The sequence below is a fragment of the Rhinolophus sinicus genome, linkage group LG18, assembly GCF_036562045.2.
Source record: "Rhinolophus sinicus isolate RSC01 linkage group LG18, ASM3656204v1, whole genome shotgun sequence".
NCBI lineage: Eukaryota > Metazoa > Chordata > Mammalia > Chiroptera > Rhinolophidae > Rhinolophus > Rhinolophus sinicus.
Genome location: NC_133767.1, coordinates 8,504,139 through 8,516,890, shown reverse-complemented (window position 1 = coordinate 8,516,890; position 12,752 = coordinate 8,504,139). Strand labels below are relative to the sequence as shown.

Below are 12,752 nucleotides of genomic sequence, written 5' to 3'. Positions count from 1 at the left end.
TATCCACAGGGCACTATCACGTTACCAAGTTAGAAGTGAAAACACAGGTATGTCCGGGACTTTATCAAATGAACCTCATCTTCGGGGAAAACAGAGAAGCCTGGTCCGTGTGGGGAGACTCAGGTGTTGTGGCTCTAACACCACTGGCTCACCCCGGCAAGCACAGTGGAGTTTTAGGCAACGTCCCATGGCTGCTTCTTCAGAGCCAAACAAACTGCACTCAGCGTTCAGCTCCAAGAGAAACAGGTGGCAAAGGCACTAGCCAACTTGATGTGTTACCAATGGAAGCAAGGGCCATTCGCATCTCAGACAATCTCTTTCCTTTTTTGACACATGCGGGTTTTTCAAAATACCACCATTTAACCCAACTCCTTTCAACGTCCCTGCCTATCCCATCCGTGGGGCCCAACACACGCCCCGACATTACCTCCTCTGACTTCTTGGAGCCCTTGCCATCAAGACCACCTCGGAAAGCCCCAGGAATAAAGAGGCGCATCCAATTTCCTTCACCACGTTTGAGCCAATGAACCCTTTCATTCCTCTCCTCGCCATCCCCTCTTACATCTTTCTCTAGTCTTGACTTCTCCGAAATGTCCTTCCTCATCTTCCTCTTGCCGTTTCCTGATTCCCTTTTACGTCTTTACTCTGAAGCGGGGTCACGCTCCTGTCCAGTCCCCAGAAGGCAGTTTCATTCTCCAGGAGAGGAGGACGCTTCCAGCCATACGCCCTGGACTTCTCAAAATTCCCCTCTAACATCCCCTGAAGGGAGGAGCGGCTGCTGGTCTAGTAGGTCAGGCTGCCGTTCACAGCGGGGAGGGTCACTGCACATCAAGGGGGTGCTGGACCAGGAGCCCTTTCTGAGTAGATGAGTAAGTCAGGAGAGTGCCTGAGCCACATGCCCACCAGCTCGAACCTCCCGGCCTGAGCCTCAAGCCACCTTCTCCAACTCAATTTTACCAGATTTCACCACTGACGGCGCTGGGCCCTAGGTAATCCAGAAATGTCACTTTCAATATGGCTACTGTTTTCCGTGTGTCGCTCCTTCGCTCAAAACTTCCGAAGGGAAGCCAGATCGGTGGTAATATTTAGATCCTAGAATCACACTCCAAACCCCGTGCTGTTCTCCTCCTTCCTGCCTTCAGCAGAAGGCCAGTCACTCCTGCTGCACAAGCCCCCTAGGCTCTCATGTGCTGTCCCTCTCCATGGCTCAGAACCTCCCATAAGATGAGATTGATTCCTTGACCCTCCCGAAGATGGGACGACAAAGTGAAAGGACAGGCTTGACTTTGGTGCAATGTGAGATCACAGCTTGGGACCAGAAAACCAGAGATCTAGTTCCATCACCCACTGTGTGATCTTGACCCAGTCTTTCAGTGTCCTAGGCCTCGGTCACTTCATCTGAAAGTCAGAGGATGCTCTTGCAGACTCCATCTAGTTCTGAAATGGCCCATACACTGGTGGCAGGGCACAGCTGTTCCCCACTTTGTTCGTCCCAGATATGAGCCCCCACAAACTGAGAGGCAGCTGAGAAAATGCTCAACGACACACAGGAATTCTGCTAGGCTGCAAACCATTTAAAATGAATGTTTAATAAGATACTGCATCAGTTGTGTACTTCAGCTGAATGTGCTGCAGCCCAGGAGACCTGAAAGAATTAATACGGTTCCCAAAGGGGCTGGTGGGAATTGCTGAGGCAGAGGCAGAATCTGATTTGATGAATATAAAAGTGCTTTGAGAGCATCAGGAGGAAAAGGCTCTGACAAATGTCTGCTTGCTCCATTAGGATGTCTCCCGCTACCTAAGAAACATGCTCCAAGAAGGTCTCAGGACAGGGGACCATGACACACAGTACACTGACCCTTTCCTCCCCTTCTCGACTCCCCAATCCCTTCCTGGGGCTTAGGCAAAGGTCCAGTGCACCCACAACTCTAATCTTTCCCTTTTTTCTCACTCCTCTCTTTGCTTCTTCCTTCTCTCCTGCTGACCTTCTTCCATCCCTCCACTTCTGCGCAATTCTCAAAACAGGCCCTCATAGGTAAGGGGGGAGGAGGCCTCTAGAAAAAGGTAAACGGAGCCTAATATTTGGTGATGGAAAGAGAACTGACTCTGGGTGGTGAACACACAATGAGAGATATAGACAATGTATTACAGAACTGTACACCTGAAATCTATGTAACTTTACTAACAATTGTCACCCCCAAAATCTCCCCTCTTCTCCCAACCAACACTCCCAGCTGGTCCACAGAAAGACCCTCCCTCTCATTCTAAGCCAAGAAATTTAGAAATACCTACCTTCATTCTGACACTCTCAAATGTCAGTACCAAAATCCATCCCTGGGCACCAACCCCACCATCTGAGGTCCTTGGAAAGCTGGCCAGTCCCACCCCACGTAGGAAAAGGCCATGCCATCCAAGCTCTGCGTCGAAGTCAGTTCTCTCCAGTCACACCCACTCCCTTTGAGGAACACACTCTTGTAGCCTTTAGCCCAGAGCTTCTCAAACTTTCCACCCCTCTTGCCTGAACTGCTGAGACTATGTGGAAGCATGACATTTCCCTACCCTGTTGTGCTTTACCTAAAAACTTTGCATTTTGCTCCATAACATACACACATTTCATCTTTTTCTAAAATAGTTTTGGTTACCGCAAAAGAAAAATGGACATTTCCCACAAAACAATCAGGTAAAATTGATATTATAGGAATATATTATTTCAAGTGACCCTGGGCTTGCCTGTGCAAGCGTTTCACCACCCCATCACACTTCCGTGTTTGCCAACTTCTTCCTGGCACACCCAAGTTGCCTCTGAGTACCCCACTTTCAGATCCAAGGCAAAAAGTACTTCCAGTCATTTCTGGTTTGGAAAGGCAGGACCTGGTTCTCACCAGGGCCAGTGGCGGTCCCTTTCACATGGAGACAGATGCCAGGGCCTCCCAAAGACCTTTCGTGGCCACCGTATCACCGGCACACTTCGGAGTCCTGGCCGCCCATCACCTCCCGGCCTTACCTTGTCAGCCATGATCATAGACGCGCCGCCGTGGATGCCAAGGATGGGGATGAAAGTCTGCGAGGAGATAAAATCCAGCATCTGGGCCACGGCCTCCTGGTCAGTGTCGTCCCCAAACACCAGGCCGTGGATGCGTGCCCCGGACATGAGGTCGCACACATGCGTGATGAGGCTCTTGGGGTCGGTGCGGTTCATCAACAGCGCTACCACGTTCACGTCCAGCGCCAGCCCCGCCGCTTGCTCCGGGCCCCACAGATTTCGCAGTTCGCGCTCCGTCACGTCGTGGCTGTGGCCCAGCAACACCGCAATGTTCAGCGCCGGGGGACCCTTCTCCGCCGCCGTGCCCTGCGCCGGCCGGCGCCAGACCAGAAGTGCCGGCAGCAGCAGCAGGGTCCAATAGCCCAATCTGCCCATAGTCGCCACTTGCGGTCCCTGCAAGGTGGAGAGGGAGCGTCAGGTAAAAGGGATTCCCGACCCAGCCCCTTCCTCCAAGAGCCAGGTAGAGGGCCCATCCCCAGGGCGAGCTGCCAGGGTCACCGACTCCATTCCCCATCCTCCGACGGCATCCACATGCCTCACCCATCTCCAACGCAATGCACAACTCCCATCCGAGCTAACTCTCCATCCCTAGCTGTAAATCCATGTTCGCAACCAGCCTCTTCATCCTCTGTCTCCAACCTGTTCTCCATGCCCAACTCTGCCCACATCTCCCACTGCGTCCCCCAAGTTAGCTGCAGACCACCGCCCCTGAACGTAGGTGCCCAGAGCAAACCCTCCACCCACCCCAGCTAACGCAGACCAAGTTACTAACCCCGCCCCCTGTTCACAAGGAGCGAACTACCGACGAGCCCCGGCGTGCGGAGGCGGCGCAGCCACAAGGCAGCCCAGCGCCCGCGCCGCCGCCGGGTGAGTTGATGGACCCCGCCCCCTGCGAACGCGCGGTGTGCTGCACAGACATGGCTCCCCGCCGCACCGCAGACCCCGTTCCTCTCCTGCAAGGTACACCCCAAGCGCATGGGAGCGAGGACACTCGCTTGTGCGCCCCAGGCTCTGGGGTGTATGGGGGAACTTAGGGCCCACCCCACCTAGCTCCGAGGGGCCCTGAAGCGATTTCCACTCAACTGCAAGTGGCCCCAGCACGTGTGCGTTCATACACACGCACATATGCATACATATACACACACACACACACACACACACATACACCCTCTTTCACGCGCGCCGTGCACTGCAGAATTCTGGAGGCGCGTCCCCCGGGGGACCAGTGCGTGGGAGCTGGCAAAGAACGTGCGTGGGGGGAAAAGGTAGGCTCCCGAGAAGCTCTCCGACCCCCAGAACTGCATAGCCCTTCCCCAGGCTTTCCACTTAAGGTCCTGTTATCAAGTCTCAGGTACACGTGGCAGTGGGTTGCCCACGTTCACAGGCACGCGCGCACTTCTGCGCACAACCGCAGGCCGCCGAAGCGGTGCCCATGGCCATTCGGAGTCCGCATAGGTGCTAAGGCGGTGCACACACATGTACCACGCCAGGTGCACAGCCGCGCGTGCCTGCAAATACCAGGACAGTCGTGCACGCGTGCACAGGCGCGCGCCCCTCGGGCCGGTTGCCGCCAGAGCCAAGGGAAGTTGGGGCGAACTCACCGCGGCTTCCGCGCTCTTCAAGTGAGCATTACGGGGCTGCAGCGCCCCCTGGTGGTTCTCCCGCGCCTCGCTACCGATACTCCCTCTCCCGTTTTCTCTCTCCCTCTCTCCCTGGGTCCCTCTCCCGCTCTCCCTCCGGTCGAGTCTTCCTCCTACCCTGCCCACCGAGCCCAGGTCTCCCGCGGAGACGTACCTGTAGCCAGAGAAGGTCGAGGATGCAGTGGGGCGCGCTGCGCGCACGAGCATCTCGGCCGCCTCAGCAGCCACCGGGTTTAGCGGGTTCCCGCATGCTGCGGCCCCCGCGCGCTCCCCTGGCTGTCCCGCGCTGTCCGCATCGCCCCCACGGGGGGCGGCTATCCCAGCCGGAGGCTCTGCAGAAGGGCTCTACGGGAGCGGAGAAGAGACAGAGAAGCAGGGTCAGCCCACCGGCCAGGGAAGCAGGATTGGGGGTGGGGGGCAGGCTGCAGTCTGCAATGCTCACAGCCCCTCTGTGCGAGGGGGGCTCGACCGGAGAGGGGGAGCTGAAGCTCCGCACCCAGACGCTCCTAGTGCGGATCCTCAGACCCTATGGCCCATACGGAGAGCTCCGCTCCAGGGCGCACGGGAGAACCAGAGCCCCAGGTTGGCCACCCACCAGAAGCTAACTGGGCACCTCCACCCTCACCCCCTACCACCTCCCCAGCGCCGGCTGCTGGGAGTTGTGAGGCCAGGAGCTGCTGAGAGAAGGGGGTAGGGAGAGAAAAGGGGAGGGAAGGGAGGGTTGAGGGGTGGGGGCTGGCTGAGTTTGCGATGAGCCGGCAGAAGAGGGGGAGGGAAGGACTCGGGCTCCTCTGGTCCCGGATCCCCAAGGGAGGCGCGATCATTCCCACGCAACGACCCTCTTGCGGTCCAGCCTTCACCTCCTAGCCAGGCCTTTCACCGTCCTCTTCCCAAAGGGGCCGCCCCAGGCCCCGCGTCCCACGCCACCACTCACCGCAGCCTCTCTCCACATAGTTCTCAGCAGTGGCCGCTCCTGGTCATCTCCAGGGCTGATGGCTGCGGCCGCGACTCTCAGCGCTCACCTGGCCCCATGCTCCAGCTAAGCCCTCGGCGCCTCCCTCCAAGAGCCGGAGCTCGGCTTCCTACCCCACTCCCAACAGCAGCTGCCCGGTCCTCTAAACGCACCCGAGAGCCCTCTGCGCAGCCCAGGTTCTGGGCTGGTGTGAGGGCGAGTGTGTGTGTGTGAGTGAGTGTGGGAGCGCGCGCGCTTGTAGCCGGGGATCCCCGCGGTCCCCGGCCGAGAGGCGCGGGCGGGGAAAGGCAGCTCCCTCCCGGCCCTTCGCTGCGGGGCCAGCTCCGCACGGCGTTCAGCTCCCCCACGTCCTGGTGGGAGTCCCAAGAGCGCCTGACCACCCTGGTTCACAGCACTGGCAAAGCCGGGCTCCCAAGGCGTGCTTCTGCTGCGGTTGCCTCGGAGGAAGAGGAGGAGGAAGGCAGGGGCGCCCCCACGCCAACTTAGGGACTTGTTCTCAGTCTGCGAAACGCAGCAGCCCCCGCGAAAGCTGGAGAGGTTTGGAGCTCCAGCAGGCGAAAGCGTCTCCCGCCCGCAGCTGCTCTCCCAGGAGGCGGGCCAAAGCAGACCCCGCAGTCCCTGGGCGGAGGCGCAGAGCGCGGCCACCCGCTCCCAGAGCGCACGGTGGTGACAAGGCCAGGATAGGTGGCTGACTGGCGGCGGGGGCGCCTGCGTCCGCTGTTCGTGGTGCTGAAACCACGCTCTCCGCCCGCTCCCCGGCGTCTAGTGCGGCTGAAGAAATCAATTATTCAGAGCTCTGCTACTGCTTCCTCCTCCCCCAGTGCCTCACTCTGGGTGCAGCAGTCCCCCCTCCACGCACAACCGCGCTGACATGCTGACATGCTGACACACACACACACACACACACACAATTTGCTCCAATGCTTCTCCCTGTGCCTCGCCACCCCCGTATGGGAAGCCACTTGTCTGATCTTAGAGAGCCAGAATCCTAAAAGTAAAGACATTTTTACATTCCCCACTCGCTTCGTTCTTGTTTTCTAAGTTATACCAAACAAAAGTCGCCCTGAGGCCGACACTTCTAAGCTACCAGTAGGGGCGAGACAGAGAGCATGGGACTGCGTGGGTGTGTGGGGCCTGGCTAGGTTGAATTGTAGCAACTGGGCTTGACAAACATCATCCAGGGAGGACCATTGCCCCCTTTACACTAAGCTGCATCTCTCCTTCCAACACCCATCTCCACTTTTCTCCGCTCAGGCCCTGGAAGGAAAGAGGCCTTAAATTGGAAAAGGTTTTGCGATCAGTGTTCTTGCATCCTCCACTTACCAGCCTGATAGCACCTTTGGGCCCATAATTTATCTTCCCTTTTTGATTGCTAACCTGGAAAATGGGGAGGTAAGTTAAAAAAAATACCTACTTCTCAGGTTATTTTGTAAAGAAAATGACAGTGTTGGTAAGGGAGCCAACAAGGTCCAGCACATAGTAGGTGCTCAGTACATATGAAGTTCCTACAAGGTGGCCTAGCAGGGAAGGGATTCCTCCAGGAATGCAGATAAGGCTACTGAAATGGAGACAGGAAAGAGACACAGTTCCCGGGCATCTGTGGGTTTATTATGAAGTTGGTTGTCGTATGTTAAGTTCTCTAGGGTTTTATCATCGAAAAGACAGAGAAAAGGTGGGAGAACTGTGGGCGGTAAATGAAAACGGGGTGTTCTGTGATATAAGGTAGAGAACAGGGAAGTGTTCCATTTCTTGAGGATCTAACTGGGCTGAGCTGGCTTAAGCCCTTCCCTTGTGGGGGAGATGGTCATTTCTTGGATATGGGCACAGGTACAGGACCCTAATTTGGGGATTCATAGGGAAGTTAGGCTGAGTATTTAAATAAGGTATAAATTATATACATTAAAATGTGCATCGCCTAAGGATTCAGTTCAGGTTCTGAAACAGTATGCGTCTGTGTAGACCACCACCCAAAACAAGATATAGAATATTTTCATCACCCCCAGAAAGTACATTTGTGTCCTTTTGTGATTAATCCCACTTCCCTCCAGGAGAAATTATAATTTTGACTTCTAACACCATATACTAGCTTCGCTTATGCTGAAACTTCATATAAATAGAATTCTACATTGAGTATTTTTTTGGCGACTGGCTTTTTGTCCCTTAATCTAATGTCTGGGAGAATCATCCATGTTGCTACAAGTAACAACAGTTTTTCTTTTTTATTGCTGATTGGCTTCCCATTGTGTGAATAAACCACACTCTATGCATCCCATCTCCTATTGATGGACATGTGGGTGGTATCTGTGGAGCTTTTCAAAATACAGATGCCTGGACCGACTTTAGATCTTTTCCATCCAAATCTCCAGTGGGCCAAGCATGTTTATTGGTGTTAATTCCATTCTGAGATACCCTGGTTAATAGCCACTGCACCTTCATTCTTGTATATCTATACTGACCCTGGAAATAGTCTCTGATGAAAACAAAACTATAGATATGGAGTTTGAAGTTATCTATGACCAGACTTGTGGAAAGATACATCAAACAGGTGTGGCCTCTTTTAAACAGAGAAAGAAGGAACAGTCTGTCTCTGAAGACAGACACAGGTAGCTGGAGTTTCCCCAGGCTCGACGTGTCCCCAGTGTGGAGAACCATTAGGGGCGGGGACCTAAAACTCCATCACACAAGTGGAGACTCTACCGCGCATGAGTTACTGTGACAACTTTACCCCATGCTGTGCTGGAAAGCTAGTCCCTCCACACAGTTTAGGATGCTGAGCGGGATATTGCTACTCAAGAATTTCAGGTGGAAAACCTTCGAAAGACTACGAAGTCCGATGATTAAGTTTGCAAACTTGTTACAAGGATGTTGCTAAACGTTTTTGAGATCAGAGGGATTATTCATTATGAATTTGCACCAACTGGACAAACAGTTAACCAAGTTGACTATTTGAAAGTGCTGAAAAGGCTGCATGAAAAAGTTAGACGACCTGAATTTTTCACCAACAATTCATGGCTCTTGCATCACAACAATGCACCAGCTCACACAGCACTGTCTGTGAGGGAGTTTTTAGCCAATAAACAAACACCTGTATTGGAACACCCTCCCTACTCACCTGATCTGGCCCCAATGACTTCTTTCTTTACCCGAAGATAAAGAAAATACTGAAAGGAAGACATTTTGATGACATTCAGGACATCAAGGGTAATACAACAACAGGTCTGATGGTCATTCCAGAAAAAGAGTTCCAATATTGCTTTGAAGGGTGGATTAGGTGGTGGTGTCAGTGCATAGCTTCCCAAGGGGAGTACTTTGAAGGTGACCGTAGTGATATTCAGCAGTGAGCTATGTAGCACTTTTTCTAGGATGTGTTCGCGAACTTAATTGTCTGACCTTAGATGTCCCTCCCTCCCCCCCCACCAAAAAAAAGTCCTTTAGTCTGTTCTGCAATTTTGCCAGTTGGTTTTACTGCCAGTCACATTGATAAAGTAACTGAAATAACTTAGTCTGCTCTTAAGAAACAAGTTGTTTCAGTTGTTTTCAATCCAACTGATTTACCTTCAAATGCTCTACTATAGAAATGACCCCCATGGTGGCCATTTGCTTTGAGCCACTTAAACACTGTGGTTAGAAACCAACCACCATGTCATGTTGACAGGAGACAACTGAAATGAGCCCGTCATTGATTATGCTTCTCTTTATATCTCTATTCTCAAACAAAACTGGGAAAGAATTATAGCATTCTGAAGCTGAAAAGACCTTTAGAGACTATCCTGTATGGTGTATTTTCTGTTTCCAAGTAAATTTAGGAAACCCTGTGTACCTGAGTCACGTTAAGGTGAATTCTTATTTTAAAGGATCCAAGAAGCTCTGCATTTAAAAATGTTTTCATGAATCCAGCAATATTCCGGAAGAAATTGATCATGGAAACCTATTTTATTCCACACGATAGCTGCTGTCATCCCATGGAGCTGGTTTCTTTTAATGCTTTTGGAGAATTTCTGACCTGGCCCAACACCTTTATTTTGCATCTGGGGAGAGTGAGACTTAAGTGGGACTCATCAGCTTTTGGACTATGAGACAAAGGGCTAAAGGCAAAATTTGGAGCAGGAACCATAATTTTTGCTTCAGGGCTCTGCCGTGTAAAATAGAGTATGTGTGCTTACGTGGTTACTGCGATTTCAAAGCAGTATGATAGAATCCTGAGAAGCTTAGAGCAAAATAGTAATTGTGGAGGGATGGGTAACCTGAATACCAGACCAGCTACCACCTTTAGGCATTGATTTTCACTGGTATTCTGTCTTCACCATCCCTCCAACTTCTCGCCTGTGGGTTCCAACTCTTGGTCTAATCGTGATTCCAGCCTGCCTGACCTTGTCCTGTACGTAATGGCAGATCAACAGTACTCACCTGTGCCAGGGCAGACATCACTAATCAATTCCTGAACAATTTCTCTCAAGGTGTAGACAGAACTTCACAAGCTTGTTCAGTCCTAGGTGTTCGGGGGAGCCCTGTCACTGATTAATGCAATTGGCTCCAATTGGCCACGCATGACTTAGCAAGTTCTCATCGACTCCTGATTTTAGCACAACCTGATTCTGACTGCCTGTATTTCCTTCACTTTCTCTCAGATCCTAATTTCCATGTTACCTGGCAACCTTAAGGACTTTCTCCTCTGTGGACCTCAGTCTTCCCATTTGTAAAAGAAAGGTGTAGACTAGCCAAAATGACCTCAAAGCTGCCTTCCATGTTTGATGTTCTAGGACTCTGTGACTTTTCTCGAAGGTCTCGACCCTGGGATCAACCAAGGCGCTAGTTTACCCTTCCATAATATCTCATCCAAAAGGCTAAAAATCCCTTCTGGCTCCCATGACCCATTCAAGTATCAACAGTTCTCCTGAAAGGGCAAGGCTTTTTCTAAACAAATCCACTGTTACTCTTGAGAACTAAAATAAAGAGGCGGCAAAAGATTGCTCCTCGTCAGTCGTTACCTAATGCAACCCAGTGTCCTCCCGTATATTAGACAGGAGCCTAGGGGGCACCAAGGCATACCACTGAGAAAAGAACAGTGAATTGGGAGTTAGGAATCTACATTCTACCACTTTGGGAAAAGCCATTAACCTCTCCAGGCCTCAGTTTCTTCATCAGTAAAGTGAGAGTAAAATCCCCCAGCCTCCCCCAGCATTGTAGTGAAGGTTGTGGAAAGATATGTCTTAGTGTGGGTACTTCCAAGAGCAGTAAGGTTCTACTCCCCATTCCAGGGGGGCGGGGTGGGGGTCCCCACACCACCAAGAAATTCTCAGACACAAGCTAGGTGTCCTACAAGTCAACTCAATTCTGACACTATCTATCTGAAGATAGCATTGTACTCCACATGTTATGGGCTCAGTCCCACAAGACTGCCCTCCACTTCAAATGCCAACTGCCCATCCAGTTTGTCATTTATCTGTGCTTCTGACTGGCTGGCTATAAATCAGAGGTTCCCACGACCCCCTCCTTGGGTCTGACTAGTCACCGAACTCAGGAATCCAGTTTACCCACTAGGTTACCAGTTTATTACAACAGATATTGAAGCGTACGAATCAACAGCCAGATAAAGAGATGCACATGGCAAGGGATGAGGAAAGGGCGCAGAGCTTCCATGCCCTCTCCAGGTGCACCACTGTCCCTACACCTCCCCCTGTTCACCAACCCAGAAGCTCTCCAAACCTCATCTTTTTGGGTTTTTATAGAGGTTCCATTACATAGTCATGATTGATGAAATCATTAGCCATGGCATTGGTGAATGAGCTCAATCTTCAGCCCCTCTCCCCTCCCTGAAGTTCAAGGGTGGGACTGAAAGCTCCAGCCCTCTAATCGCTGGTCCCCAACCAAACCCCAACCTTAGGTGCTCCCTCATTAACATAACAGAAGACATATGTATGCTCTCGTCACTTGGGAAATTCCAAGTGTTTTAGGAGCTCTATGCCAGAAACAAAGGGACAAAGACCAAACGTATATTTCTTAGTATAAATCACGTATCACAAGCAGACCCTGAGATAAGGATCTGAGAACCTGGGTTTATTTGGGAGGCGATCCAGGAAGCACAGCAGGAAGTGAGAAGGGACGAAGCCAATACAGAGCCTGTTGATGGAAGGCAGCCCCTGGGGCAACCAAGGCCCCGTCTAGCCAAAAATGGGCTGAGAGACTGTGTAGAAGACACTGCACAATTATCCCACTTGGTGGCAAGGAATCAGGGGAGGGGCACTTCTCCAACCCCTCATCCTTCACTGACTGAAGGTCACTCCCTAGGCCGTAACTTCCCACCCCTTCAGCCGAGCTGTGCGCAGAGAAATGCAGGAAGCCATCAGGTTGCCCGTGGATTTTCTACAGGTGATGCTACAGATGGGGTGCGCCCAGGAGATGTGAGTGGGGTGCTGGCCACTCTGCCTAACAAAGCAGAAAGGCATGGATCAAGGGAACACACCAAAGTGTGTGGGACTGAACGAACGGAGAGGGGGAGAAGAAGGCCCAGCCTCCCTTTTGAAATGAGCCTGAGCCTTTTCCGACCTGGGCTTCCGAGAGAAGGAAGACAAACATGTCCGTCATCTTTGAACAGCCAGTCACCTTGCCCACTAGGAAACATGACCCATCAGCGTTCTGGCATCTGACCAACCAAATCAGCAAATCCCCCTCTACGAGAAAGAAGGAGGAAGAGCTCTGTGGTGCCCACGGCTCACACTGCTGTACCCCGAGGAGGTTCCTTGAGTTCTCCTCTCACACGCACCAATGTAGGGCAGATCTGCGCCCAGAGGAGAGCAGGCCTCTCCAGGAAATCTCTTCCCTCACAGGCTCAGACTTGCCTACAGACTCGCGGACCTGACCCAAAGCTCTCTCACTTGCTGTGGCGAGGTCTGAGCAGTTCCTCAGGACCGTGCTTCGAAAGCCCTGCAGCCAGACCATTTCACCAATTTCCCAAGGCCAGGCGTACTCAAAAGTCTCATCACTCACCCCACAGTAAAGAGGGCAACTCGGGCGATGACCCTAGTCTGATTCATGCGTCTGCACGTGGGAGAAGACTTCTCAGGGAAACGTCTGGATGCCAAGGAGAAAGGGCATA

At 52.3% G+C, this 12,752-nt stretch overlaps 1 protein-coding gene across 2 annotated transcripts in view; it reads right to left on the bottom strand.

Annotated features, from left to right (window-relative positions):
- Window positions 1-12,752, bottom strand: part of GRIN2A (glutamate ionotropic receptor NMDA type subunit 2A) — a 470,775-nt gene that overhangs the window by 342,684 nt on the left and 115,339 nt on the right. Inside the window, exons 1-3 of one of the 2 annotated variants that reach the window (XM_074322871.1) lie at window positions 5,618-6,464; window positions 4,838-5,028; window positions 3,005-3,436 (exon numbers count right to left, since the gene is read on the bottom strand). In XM_074322871.1, coding sequence (XP_074178972.1) covers window positions 3,005-3,418 — 414 coding nt within the window. In that variant the 5' untranslated portion in view covers window positions 3,419-3,436; window positions 4,838-5,028; window positions 5,618-6,464. Of the gene's footprint in view, window positions 1-3,004; window positions 3,437-4,837; window positions 5,029-5,617; window positions 6,465-12,752 lie in introns of those variants that run through there. The other variant, XM_074322873.1, reaches the window with a different exon arrangement.